At 42.1% G+C, this 14654-nt stretch overlaps 1 protein-coding gene across 1 annotated transcript in view; it reads right to left on the reverse strand.

Moving 5' to 3' along the window:
• The window catches only part of ABCD2 (ATP binding cassette subfamily D member 2), a 30692-nt gene extending 16088 nt beyond the window's left edge, over positions 1-14604 (reverse strand). The window contains exons 1-4 of the mRNA XM_007420541.2: positions 13615-14604; positions 7774-7954; positions 6538-6659; positions 1718-1886 (exon numbers count right to left, since the gene is read on the reverse strand). Of these exons, the coding sequence (XP_007420603.2) occupies positions 1718-1886; positions 6538-6659; positions 7774-7954; positions 13615-14604 (1462 nt within the window). The remainder of the gene's footprint in view (positions 1-1717; positions 1887-6537; positions 6660-7773; positions 7955-13614) is intronic.
• Between the last annotated feature and the right edge of the window lie 50 nt (positions 14605-14654).

Here is a 14654-nt window from a genome sequence, read left to right on the forward strand (position 1 = left end):
GAAGCCAAGAGCCCCAGACAGGGGCATCCCCTGTGTTCTTCCTTGACTGCTTCTTGTCCAAAATAAGGACAGGTCTTTAGTTTTTGATATGAAAAGATGATGCAGGACTTCTCTTGTATCTGCTTTCCTGCTTCCTCTAAGTTTTCTTGTACAACATGATTGGTTCTCCAAATATCTTCTTCCCCTAAAAGAGCTTTACTATAAGACTGGCTTTCAATTGGTGCTTCACTGCTCAATGTCTGAGCCATTGAGCCCTGAGGACCTGATCTGGAGGTCAGTTGGGCTTAGCTGGTTTTGCCCATTCCACCTTGGCTTGAACAGTCTTTCATGGGGAGCTGCAAAATGTTATCCAAGGTCTAATCTTCCTGAACTGAACCTTTAAGGAATGACTTTCAGTCATGGCTTATATCATGCTCCCCCATAGGAATAAAGGAACCTTCACATAATGTAGAACATCTGAGACTAGAGATCTTGAATGTGAGGTCATAGCCTTCAGCTTGCTGAAGATGGCTAGGGTTTATTGGATGGGCTTCTAGATTTGGAAGTAGCTGATTCCCTTCTACTGTAACGAATATGGCATCTCATTCTGGCCTGGAAAAAGCATCACTAGGGAATGGAAAGGGGACTGAGATGCTCTGTATGGATAGCCAGGATCAACCCAAAACCTACCCCTTCTCACCTGTATCTAAGCTACCATGCTGGTCATCACTAAGCCAGCTAGGGCCTCCTTGTCCTTCTCTGACATACCTCCACATCCACCTTCTTCCAGATTTCCAACCACTAGTAGGATAAAGAAATATCTGGTGGGTTTGTACCTAATGAGGCCTTGGATGCTGCCATGCTACTTCTCCCGGTCCCTATCCTGGAACTGGAGAATTGCTGCTAGCGGCATCACTTGGCACCACACCCACTATATATGTACGGGGAGGTAACTGCACGATATGGGGAGGTAATATTATGATTTTTCTCCTGGCACTCCTCACCAACACTAGATGGAGGGTTCAGGCCATCAGAAGGTCACTGTCATTGGCACTGCTCAGTGCTTAGTCCAGTGACATGGAGGGAGAAGCTTTCTAAGTGGACTTCAGTCCTGAATATGTTGTTGGCAGGCTTGTAGTCAACAGGGTTACTTGCCTCCCCCATGCTCCACTGCTTCTGGAGGCCATAGTGGGCTCTTCCTATGATGTTCTTTCCCGCATCTCCTAGTTTGCTCTCCCAGCTCAGGCATGTGACCCTCTCAGCTACAACCTCCTGCCAGCATGCCAGTCAGGTGGCATGCCACTGCCAGGATATGCTTTCACGCGGTGGAGAAGCACAGGTCTTCTGTTCGTTCTCTCCTTTTTTCTTTTTATTCTAGGCTCCCAAAGAGCCAAAGGAAACCCACTGCTTTCTTTAGAAGGGAGATTATAAAACTTCAGGGAGCGGGGTTTCTTCCTAACCCTTCCTAGAAGGGTTAACTCCACCATTTCTAGCCAGAAAGCAGCTTTTTGGCTAGAAGTGGTGGAGTTAACCCTTTCCTGTTGGCTCCATTGCCAGTGAGAGAGAACATATAGATTAGCCCTTAATAAATGCCTGGGTATAAAATCAGCACAAAGGTAGTGAGGAACACACATAGCTGAGAACAGATTAGATAAAGCTGTCCCACCATTTCCATTCTGAACTCTACACAGATGTGAAATATTAAAAAGAAATCAAGAAAGAGAAATGTATTGATCACCTTTGATTTCTAAGGGGCCGTTAATATACTGTTTGACTTTATTTCTCTTCTTGTTGCTCCTTTCACGTTCTGGAGTAACATCTGCCCTTTTGTAAATGCCTCTCTTTACTTCATCGAAGACTGAAAACATATTGTAAACACGAGCAGTGTAGCCTGCTAATTCTGCGACCTGTAAAACAACAAATGGTCATGATTTAAAGCAATAATGATAAGTTGTATGGATAAAGTACAGAAACAAATGCTTCTTTTATTATTCCAAAGGCTGGATTCATATTTTGTAATCTTCTTTTTGATAAAGAACAAGAGGCTTTTCTGAAATCCCTGAATCCAGTCTTGATATGTAATCAGATACTTTTCTGTTCACAAGAGAAGATCCATGAAACTCAAGTTTTAAACTAAAGTAATGTGAGGTGCAAAATTTCCATTAGTCAGCAGGACTTTTTAAAACTTTGAAAGGCTCTGGGGCAGAATATTAATTTGAAGTACACACACACACATTTTCTTCTGCTGCATCCTTAGTCAATGTAATTTTCCTGCATTTCTTTTCTTCCACCAAAGTCAATACCAAATAATTGGGAATGCGTAGGGAAACCTGAAATACCAAACACAACAAGGCACCAGGAATGGAGGAAGTTTCTTGTCAAGGATAAATTTTGCCTATTTATGTAGGGAAAATGCAGAAGAATACAGATATTCTATAGCCCCCGGAAGGGGGCAAAGACATGTAATGTTAGATTTGAATTGACTACAGGAGAATGCAGGAAATGTGGTTGAACATTTTGGATCTCTTTATTTGCTGAGAATTTCATCATTATTAGGATTGATCGCCTGTCTCAGAGGGCAACAAATCAGCTTGTAGACAAAAATTCATCAACACCCCCAATCATATGATTCCTTGAAACAGCAGCAACCATGGAGTTCCTGAACCAGAGGGCCTGATAAAATTACTTCATTCACTCATTCAATTTATATCCTGTCTTTTGTTCAGAGCTCAAGGTAGCATACCTGGTGCTCCCTTCAGCAGCAACCCTGTGAGGTAGGTTGGACTGAGAAACAGTGACCGGCCAAAGTTCGTCTAGTGAGCTTCCATAGCTGAAGACCAACCAGAACCTGAGTCTGCTCACTCCTTGTGCAACATCTTAACCAGGATATCACAAGGGTTCTCGTTGATTTCTTGGTGAGAATGATTCATCTGATAGTTTCAAATATGAAATTGTACTTCAGAGGAGGCCCCCAAGTGTAGGGCCTGAGACAAATGCCTTTAAAAAGGCCCTGCCCACCAGGCTTTGCATGGCATATCAAGGATCGCACTCCAAAAGTCGGCAAGGCCAAGGTCTGTTTTTTGGTGGGAGGTTCAGCAGTTTTACAAGGTAAATAGGTGTCTTAAGCATCTGCCTGCTCAAGCCATCCATTTTGCCTCTTAAAAGCTCCCCAGTCCCAACAAATAGACACACGCACACACAAAGACCCAATTTTTGAACTGCCCATTTTGGGGCGCTGTGCACTTACAAAAGAGTTACTGATGGCTCCTTGGCCTTACTTTCTGTACTTCTGACATAAGGTGACCTTCCTATCTCCCTGAAGTTTCAGCCGGCCAGACCAACCCTTGGAAAAGGGTATAAGGATGCAATCACCTGCAAGTAACTAGACTGCAAGACAGCAGAATCTTCAGCAATAGCTTATATTAGAGCTATTGGATGTGGACACCAAACTTCCACATGAAGTCTCTGCCAGCTGTTGTGTGTGACTGCTTGCTACTCATGAGTAAACCATAAATCAAGCCAGCATGTGCGTGCTAAGCCTGAAAGAGAGCACCCACATTCACTGAGAAGCAGCTGGCTGGACCAGAACCCACTCTCCATCTCAAGCCTCACAGCTCAGTCTCTTCCTCAACTCCTGCTTCAACTGCAAAATAATTACATACTTTGAGTTAAAACATTTTGCACAAAATTTAGCTGAAGAAGTCCTTTTAAATTAAAGGAGATGGGTGTATTCATTATCTTATTTGCCGAAAAATGTGAACACCCGTGTTTCTTAAAGATTAAAAATTAGGAAAGGGTTGTTTGTTTAATTGAGGGGTCGTCATATTCTCCTAATATTTAATTGGGTGGTCCACAATTCCAAAAAGCTGGAGAAACGTTGCCATGCTTTTTATTATTTTGGACGTGCTACACAAAATATAGCGCATCACGGTAAAGCATGGAGGCTTGCCATCTGAACAATTTGGCTAGCCTACCTTCAGTTAAAACTGGTTCCATGCCATCGCAATCCAATTTAGTTAACAGCACCATAAGTGATTTGTGAACCTTGTTATCTAGCTTGAATGCACAGCCCTGGATGCCATGCCTCTGCAGGAAATAGTGCTAAGTTTGAGAAAGGATAATGCTGCCATCAATCATCTCAAAGGAAGAATAAGCACTCTCGTTTTCCAAACTGACCTTAGAGATATGAAGTGAGGTCAACTAGGATCTGGTGATCAGTACTGAAAGCTGCTGTATATCTAATGCAGTTCTCCTGCTTAGCTAACACAAAGATGTGCATGCTTAAACCATGAGTGCAAGGGAATATCCAAACAACATTAACAAGAGAGAGCTTTGGCTCTCAGATACATGGATACAGATATCCATCTGTCTAGTCCTGGCCTCTTCTATTACTAAAATATTATTTCAATCATTTTGAAGAGGAGGGAATTTTTCACTTGACTAGATATGCAATATAGCTTTCAATAGCTGCTTAGAATACCAAGCCATTCATATTTTTAGAAATTTAGTCATTCAAGCTAATGTATGTATGACTGCATACATAGCAGGTTAAAAATATTAGGCTTTTATACACATGCACACAAATACACCCAAATTTCACATTCACTGAAACCTCAATTTAATGGATCCTTCTTTACCAAATTTCAGATGCAACAGAACAGTCCCCTGAAATAATGGACAAGTCTGCTGCATTCAGTCATCTGAGCATCATTTCTGTAAAATTACTGGGAATAATGTGATTTGCAATTTAATGGATACCAGGAGTAAAATATATCCTCACCCAACTGGTCCATTAACTCATGGTTTCCCCATCATGTGATACCCCATGGAAAAAAATCACAGTGTGTCAATTGATTAATTTGACTTTTGTGTGGAAAAACATTAAACACATAGAAGCTTTTTCATCATAAAGTTGCTAATTCATCATAGGCTGCATGTTAGAGAGCTGGCTTATATTTATAAAGAAAATTGGAAGGGAGAAGACTGGCAAATTTGTGATTAAAAATGACATATGTCAATTATCCCCAATTATCTCCATCTGCCAGCAGAAAGCAAGTAGGCCAAATCATCTAGACCAATCTAAAAATAGGAAAGAGAAAGAAGATATGGATATAGCAATATGAGCCATTTAGCCTAGCATCTGTTTTGCAAAATGGCCAGCCAGATGTCATCAGAAAGGCAACATTATGGTTGGATTTACTCATTAGTAAAATCCATGGCTATTATTAAACCACAAACATACTTGCTTGATGTCTTGAACTTGCTAGGTTGATAATATTTCTACTTCAGAACAAAAAAAAGCCCTGTAAACAGGTTATGTATAGTACTTGACAGGATTCTTTTAAATGCAAATAAACAATAATAGTAATACAACTGTGTATATTATAAATTTACTATGAGAATTTGGAAAAATATATCATAACATGGTAGTGTTCCTTTCCTCTCACATGCATCTGGATTTCTAGCCCTCATGTCAACCTTTTATTAGATCCATTCCCTAAATGGATGACTATGGACCAAATTTTTAATTCTCCAGAGTTGTAGAAAGGTTTACCAGTGTTGATTACTACATATAGCTGAATATATAGATAGCTCCATATATGCATCACTTACAAAGTTGGTTCCCTCCTTTGCTTATATTAGTTTGTTCAACCTAACTTTCCTTGGATGATCAAAAGAAAATTCATTTTCATGTAAAAAGCTTTTTTTAACTCTTCTTGCAATCTACAACCTTTGTGCCCTTGGGGGATCCTTTGAAATGGTTTGGAATACAGTACAAGAGCTTGTAGATGAAAGAAGAGTTGGTGGAAATCTTCATATTGCAAAAGTAGGCAGTCTTTGGGGGCCAGGGTGCATTTTGAGAGTCATAAAATGACTGTAATGGGAGACTTACCTATTGACAAAATGGCTGCCATGGCATGAAACAACCATGGACAGAAGATGAACAGACCCCCAAATGTTCTCTACCATCCCAATGGGACCTTGGTGGGGCCCAAAAGTATTCCTGCAAATAAATGCACAGTTGGAGGCTGGTGCTTGCTTTGCAGAATGCCAGCTTCTTAGTTAATATTTTTCTTAAAATAATCTTTTTTAAAAATCATATGGGATGGGAATCTGGTGGGTAGTGCTACCATATCGGGGTGCAAAAACCCAGACATACACTAGATAGCAGTAAAGAGTGAACGTTGTTGGTATCTCTAATAGTCCTCTTGAGTTTTTGCAGCCCAGATATGATAGTCCTACTGTTGGGCTCCAAGGGAGATACTTGGGACACACTGGTTTCTGTTTGCCTCACATTGTTTATCCTTGCTTTATAGTTATAGAGGAGCAATTAGAATCCAAACTAGTCACAACAGAGGATCCTAAAACACATTATTTCTCCAAATTTAACTGTGGAATACATCTGAGCATTCACAACTTGCTTTAGATTTTGCTCATTTCTGATTCACACAGAACTTAAACAGTTGCCCAGGATACAGACTTTATATTAGGAATGTCTTATTATGTTTAAAATACTGTATATCGCCCTCTCTGTTATCAAAACTGTTAATTAAATACCTCTTTGTAAGAAGACATAATCCGTTCAATGGCATCTGCTCCAGAGACCAATAAATTTCGTGAGGTAGTGAGGGTTTCTGTTCGTTCACTGACCATTGCTTGTTTCTGACCATCTTCCAATTCTATTAATGAGAAAAACAACCTCAATAGGAGCAATATTTTTAATATTTCTAGGAAATATTATAAGGTGATAGACCAAAACAAAATGTTGAGAGTGGACTCTAGCGCTTCAGGATTTATATTATGGTTACAAGACATTTCTAGTATTTTGAGTACAGAAAATATTGATATGAATACATAAGCAGATGAACATAGCATTAGGGTTAGAGTCAGTCAGATTAATTAAGCTTAAATCTTATACAGAAATCTGCACCAAGGATTAGAGTTAGGCTTCCTTGAGGTCAGTTTGAAAAAACGACTGTCCGGGTGAATTCAAGCTGACTTTTTCTGTATAGTGGGCCTCTGACATTTATGTTGGGCCTCCAATTTTTTCTAGGGCAAAATTCATGGGAAAATCCTATATAAGAGAAATCTGCAGCTAGGGTTAGGGTTAGGCTTCCTTGATGCTGACAGCAGGGGAAACTTAGGGTCATTTCTCTATGAGATCTAGGTGAAAATATAAAGTCATGAAAGGCATCTTGGAGGTACGGCTGGGTGTACTGTTTATTGCATCTGGTTTGTAGCATTCAGGGAAGGGAACATCTTGATATTAGCAGTAGGGGGAAGCTAGGGCTAGTGTTAAATGTAGTGTATATAAATAGTACCTTATATAAATAGTGCATTGAATAATCTTCCCCTATCTCTTATTTTCAGAATGGATTACAGCACCTAACCCAGTTTAGTCCATCTGAAAAAGAGCTATAATCCCAAAAACAAATATGGGAAGTTAAAAAAAGAAATGTTAGATTAAAAAATGGCATGGCACTTCTCATGTCAATGTGATTTGCCATATTTTTCCTTCTGTGATTTTTTTTTTGACTTCCTAGTCTTGTCCACGTAGAGTAGCGAAGTCAGGTTGGACTTGAAGGATATGGGTTTTTCTGTCAAATTAAAACAGGTAAAAAATAAAGGCCACTCCCTGTTACCAATTGACCAGATGATAATCTCTGCTTTAAAAGTAAACTCATTTACACAGTATTAGCATTAAAGTTATTAGCATGGTAGCTGTCACACAAAAGGTATCTCTCTGGCCATCTCCTGTTCCACAAAAATTCAAAGCCAAGGAAGTATTGTTACCACCATCTGCAAATCCTCTTGCAGTGATGATAGGTACTGCCACCATAATCAAGCCGCTGCTACTCCAGACATATTTCATCAGGAACTGCTCTAGCATGATGTACCAGAAGCGCTTGGACAAAATGACGTTCATTTGTTCCTCCAGAGCTTTGTAACTTTTCTGAAGTTGGTTCATTTCGACCTGTAATTTAAAAAAAAATGCAAATACTACAAGAATGTGACCCATAAGGGTAGCCTATAAACATTTATCAGACATGCCTATAGAGGTGCGTTGATACTTGTGTGTGTTGATATTTTATCCTTCAGTGCAGAACAGCTGAATATTCCTTTTGAAACTCCCAGGCAAAGACTCTATACTGTCAATTTCTAAACAGTTCAATTAATTAAAAAGGGTGGGTTTTAAAAGAGATCTCTTCTTGAAAGGAGCTTCATAAAAGGAGCACATCACTCACAAGCCTTTGCGAAGCCACCTATAAAATCTAGCACTGTGTTTTGTAGGTACAAACAGATATTTGCATTTGTATTCAAGAGACCTGATATCTGATCCAGACCATTTCAAATATTCTAGGTATTAATGCATATTACAATCAAAAGGGACTTGAAACCTATTAGTCTGAATGAGCATATTTATAAAAGTGATAGCAAATAAACTCACAGTTATTTTTTGGAGGAGGAGAGAATACTTCCAAATGAACTGCTGGAGAAGTAAATTCTAGTCCCTCAGTTTCAGTTTTTGATTGGTAAAAAAGCTATTCAGAAAGTTCCTGAGTTAAAGATTGAGGAACTCCCTGAATTCCTGTACTGTATGTTATGGTCATCTTAGCATCCCTTTTTAACTCCATGAACACAGGGAACTTGACTTCCAAGCAGAATAGGCTTGGAAGATATTTAAGAACAGAAAAAAAGTGAAAATGGGAGCAACCAAAATAGATGAAAATGAGATTTAATCAAGGACCTTAATCTCCTTGATCTTACTGATATTGCAAATTACAATATTATTTATTTTACAGCTGCTTCACCAATTTTATTGTGAAACAGTGTTCTGATTTTTGACTTTTTTTTTTTAATCTGAAACAAGATGTTCTTTCTTTTTTCCTAACAGGGACAAAACTGCTTTGGAATGACTATTGGAACCGATGGAATTTAAAAGAATTCTCATCAAAAGCATTTGAGGCCCACCACCCAAACCAAGAGTTCTCTTCAATGATGCCAGTGACCTTTATTTTTAATGAAAAAGGCCTTTCATTAGATTGCCAAGTTGTATAAGATTTTGGTTCCCTACCTTAAATCTTGGCAAATTATAAAGAATTTTAAAATGAAAAATTGTATATAAATGTTTAAATAAATGAAGAGAGATAGGTATCCATGCCATGGGCCACCTGAAGGCGATGGGTTGGGAACCAGTAGCTAAAATAATTGATGTCAATAAAGGTATTGTGAATAACCACAGTGACAAAGAAATGATGCACACAGTGATGTCAAAATGCAAAGCATGCCCTTTTGTACTTGAATCACAATGTCAGAAACAAGTATTGATTATATTATTTATTTAAGAAATGCACATTGTTTAACAAATAACTCTTGATGGCTTACAAATCAGGACAATAAAAAAAAACAAATAAATACAACTATGTATATATAGATATAGGTATATAGATACACACACACACACGCACACACATATATGTCGCAGAATACAAAATACAAAAGCTGAGGCCCCTTACAGAGGATCCTCAGTCAACAACGTTCACCAGTATCAGACTCCACTAATAATCTGGCCCAAATGCCTGTGGGAAAAGCCAGGTTTTTACAGCCTTCTGGAAGGCTAACAGGGTTGGGGCTGTCCTTATCTCCAGGGAGAGGCTGTTCTATAGGGCAGAGGTTGAAACTGAGATTACACCTCTCCGGGGTCCCACAAGATGACATTGTTTCACCGAGGGGACCTGGAGCAGGCTCACCCTGCCAGATTTGGTAGGACAGGTCGAAACCACTGGAGACAGGCAGTCCTGGAGGTAACCTAGCCCTGTGCCACATAGGGCTGTAAAGGTGATAACCAGCATCTTGAATTACACACGGAAGCATAATGAAGCCAGTATAGCTGGTGCAGCAGAGGCGTTACATGGGTGAACCTCAGCGCACCCAACACTGTGTGTGCTGCTGCATTCTGGACCAGTTCCAAATGCTTTTCAAGGGCAGCCCCATCTACAGCATACTGAAGTAGTCCAGATGGAAAGTGACTAAGGCATGAGCAACTATGAGCAGAGCTTTCAACCCAGGAATGGGCATAACTGGCCACAAAGTGTATCTATGCAAAGATTTCCCTAGCCACAGTTGCCACCTACTCCTCAAGCAGGAGACGTGAGTCCAGGAGGACCCCCAGATGGCACGCCCAATCGGTCTGGGGGAATGCTTGGAACAATTCCAGAACCAAGGGGCCCCAAACCCCAGAGACATTTATTCTTGCTAGGTTGAGTCACAAACTGTTCATACCCATCCAGACACTTACAGAATCCAGGCACTGGGTAAGTACCTCTATGGCATCACTTCTCCTGGGTAGAGATATACAACTGAGAATCACCCACATATTCACACTCACCCCATGCCAATGGATGACCTCGCCCAGTGACTTCATGTGCATGTTAAATAGGAGTAGGGAGAGAGTCAGATCTGGAGGCACCCCACACAACAGGGCCCTAGGGCTACACCTCTCCCCACACCCAAACTAGCTGGAACTGGCCTGGGAGGAAGGAGGAGAACTACCGCAAGATCATCCCTCCTGTTCCCCGCCCCTTAAGTTAGTCCAGAAAAATACTTTGGTGGATGGTATTGAACACTATCAAGAGATCTAGGAGGGCAATAACTGATGCACTACCTCTGTCCTCCAGAGATCATTCACAAGTGCAACCAATGTTGTCCAGCCTCAAACCAGACTGAAAAGGGAGTCGATCATTTTCTCAACAACCTTCACCAAAAAAGGAAGATTGGAGACTGGATGAAAATTGTCCAGTACTGTTGGATCCAAGAATGGCTTCTTGAGAAGGAGATGGACTAACCCCTCTTTCAAAGCCAGTGGAAATTCCCCTCCCACAAAGAAGCATTCACCACAGCTTAGATCCCACCACACATCACCTCCTGGGAGGCCTTACCCAGCCAGGAGGTACATGGCTCTAAAATGCAGGTGGCCAAGCTCACGGCCCTAAGGACCCCATCCACGTCCTCAGAACCAACAGGTTGGTCATCCACAGGGTTTGTGTCATGATATCCCAATGCATTTTGCCATGCAACTTTCCAGCAGACACCTGTTATATCATTTAAACATCTGAATGGATAAAGCCACTGTCCCACTCACAGAAAAATTGTAAGAATGAGCTTACTGAAGGTATAATATTTGTGGGTCAGCGTTTATATATCAAAGACATTTTAGCAAAGATCGTTATTCCCAACTGAAATGAAATACTTATAGTATGGCTTTGGTTCGATTGAAATATGAGCAGTTGAAGCAATCCAAAAAGAAATGATGCTTACTTAAAACTCAGTGGTTTGGGACTTCTTCTGGACTCCTGAAGTGACAAGCCTTACTTAGGCCAGGATCCTAAGTGTCTTTGTAGCAATGTGGACTCGGACAAAGCTGCAAGACTTATCATCTCAAAACAAGGGAAATGCAGGATACATGTGCATCTGTGTTGTGGAAGGACCACCTTTGTAATATGAGGAAAGTCCTCAATGACACCATTTTGCTACCATCTTCAGCATTCCCCTGGAGGTGTGCAGTATGAATGCAGTTCCGAGTCACAGATGTTGCTAGCAGATATTCCCAATGCAAAGTTGCTCATGGGTTTAGCCTTCTGCTAGATCTGTTCGAGATGCAGGTTTCATCTCTCTCTGGTCAAGTATTCTTTCCGCTCTTATTATTATTTTTACTTTCTCTCTCTCTTTCTATTTTTCAAGTATTTTAACTTTGGTTACATTTGCTTCATCTATCTTTTATTTCCTTTCATCGACATATTAATTGCTTAGTATTAAGATCTCCATTGTATTATTACTCTGTGTGTATGTGTATTACTGAAAATAATACAATGGAGATGTTAATACTAAGCAATTAGTTTCAGACTGAAACTCTTGCCACATAGCTACTATTCTGATATGATATGCAATGGTCCTTTTTTATGTTATACTCAATTTTGGAAAAAAAGTTAAATGATTTTATGCTTGCGATATTGCTATGCTAAAAGGCTATTAATGTTGATACAATTTTTACTTTTTTCTTCTTATTTTCAGTACTTTAAGCTTTCTAAATAATAAAATGTTCATAATTTATAATCATATTACATACATATTACTGCATTGAAAAAAAGTATTCTTTCCACTCTTCTATAAGTTAAGATGCTATAACACAACTCCTTTTGATTTGTACTGTTTAAAAACTCGCCCAGCTGCTTAGTTATTTAGTGAAGCATCAAAGGGGCTTCCTCTTTTCTCAAGCTCTTATCAGGACATGGCAAAAGGGCAAGAATCTTTTTTAAACCAATTGAGTTTATTTAGAAATAACATGGGAAGATGCATAGAAGTTTATTCAAGAGTCATTGGTCAGAAAACATTATTGTTTATTCAGAACAAAATCCCTCCGAGTTTAATGGGATTTGTACTCTTAATATTGTTGCAATCCATATGTATTTACCTGGGAAAGACAATGAGACTTCTGAATAAACTTCCATAAGACTGCACTTTTTGTAAATTTTGTCAAGTTTATTTCACATTCTGTTTAAGATAATGGCTGCATTTGCACGATGTGCTAAGCCATAATATGGATTGTTTGGTTCTGACTTAGCATGTTGTGTGAACTGTCACTGATGTTTGGAAACCATGATTTACAGTTTAGAGCAGTATTCCATGCTGGCCAGGGAATTCTGGGAGTTGAAGTCCACACATCTTAAAGTTGCCAAGTTTGAAAAACACTGGTTTAGGGCATGCTAGGAATCCAATCAACTGAGTTTCATTCATCCACTGGGGCTGAAGCACATCTTGGTCTGTTGCAATGTGTGAACAAATTTGGTTATCCTGAGGATAAGTGAGGTGTTTTCACTGCAATCTTTTATCAACTCAATAGGGTTTACACTGGAGTAAAAAGATACAGGATTGCAACAGACATGATCCAAATGGTTGGGAGAGCATTTAAAGTGCCTATGCATGAAGTAAATGTCTATATTAGAAAAATAACGTGCAAATTACAGAGATATATGGAGGAAGAAGGATGAATAGGGTATCCAACGGAAGATAACAGAGATCACACTCTTTTCACTCTATGTCCACCCAGATCCTTTATTGCCACAACTGCTGACAGAACAAGAAATTCATCCTATGAGTAAATTTAATTTCTGTGAAGGAAGAATATTGAAATATATTTGGCAGGATACCTAAGGAATTCTAACCTATGATTCCTTCTCTTGCCCTGGGCACTTCCAAAGAGGTCTGCTCAGGGGAAAAAAACCAGTTTATCTACCTTGCTAACCAAGCACAGAGAAAGGCCCCAATCTGGCACCCTCTAGATTAGTGTTTCTCAGCCTTGGCAACTTTAAGATGTGTGGATTTCAACTCCCAGAACTCCCCAGCCAGCACGCTCTAGATCTTGGGTATCCCAGCGATTTGGTGCTTTTCGCCCTGAGCATGTGTTCCAGAGCCCAGGAGAGATCTACCAAGAACTACAGCAGCAGCAACAGCTTAAAACAGTGGCTGGGGAATTCTGGGAGTTGACATCCCCACATCTGAAAGCTGCCAAGGCTGAGAAACCCTGGCTGAGAAGCTCTCTCTTTCTCTCCATTCATCTCTCTTCCGCTCTCTTACCTTGTGCCCTCTATAAAAAGCGATCTCTTCCCCGTTGGCAATAATCCGGGAGTGGAGGTAGCGCAGGTGGCCCCTGCGGTGAGCCTCCTCCGCCACCAGCTTGCCAAACCTGGGCGAGCAGGCTCTCAGCACTTTGGCCGTGGCGTACACCACCAGGCCGGCCAGCAGCGTGGGGCCGACGGGGCTGGCTCCTCTCGCCCGGGCCGTCTGGATGAGCGTGTAGGCGGTGAGCACCACGTCCAGGATGGGCTTGGTCAGGTTGGAGTAGAGGTGGGCCACGGACTGGGAGAACATCGTGATGTCTTCCGTGAGCGACTGGTCGGGGTTCGCCAGCCTCCCGTCCATGTTGATCACCTTGTAGTAAGTCTGCTCGGCGAAATAGGTCAGGTAGGCATGTTCCACCAGGCGGGTGCGGCACGCTAAGGTCAGCTTGCATTCGAGGTAGCGGATGGCGCTGTTGACGAAGGTGGCCGGGACGGCGACCGTCAGCCACTGGATCAGCTTCCAGGCGAAGCTGCGCGGCTTCTTCTCCACGATGGACTTCACGATCTGCCCGTCCAGCCCGGCCACGTAGATGGAGAGGAAGGTCCGCGAGACCAGCGCCGCCGAGTGCAGGCACAGCCAGGCGCTTTCGGCGCTCACCAGCTGGGGGAAGAAGATCTTGCGGAGCTCGAGCAGCTGCCGGAGAAATTCCGCATTGGCGACCGGCGAGGCTCTGCCTGCCGCCGGCCCGGGGCCCCGCAGCGGCCCCGCCGCTTCTTCCGGAGCCGCCCCTCCGCCCGAAGCCCGCCGGCGCCCGCCGCAGCCCCCGCCGGCGCCCGCCCGCTGCCGCAAGCCCCGTCCGCAGCCGGCCCGCCTCAGCCGCCCGCAGACCAGCGGGCAGAGCATCTTCAGCCCGTACGCCGCAGCCAGCAAGCCCGCCGCCTTCCTCGCGGCGCCCGCCCGGCTCCACCGCGCGCGCCCGGGCACCGCTTCCAGCACGGGGGGCATTTCCAGGCGGCGGCAGCAGCGGCGGCGGCGGCGGCGGCGGCGCCCCTCTC

This window comes from Python bivittatus, unplaced genomic scaffold, assembly GCF_059951505.1.
Source record: "Python bivittatus isolate LINGU-HERP-01145 unplaced genomic scaffold, Pbiv_v1 ctg000010_np1212, whole genome shotgun sequence".
Classification (NCBI taxonomy): Eukaryota; Metazoa; Chordata; class Lepidosauria; order Squamata; family Pythonidae; genus Python; species Python bivittatus.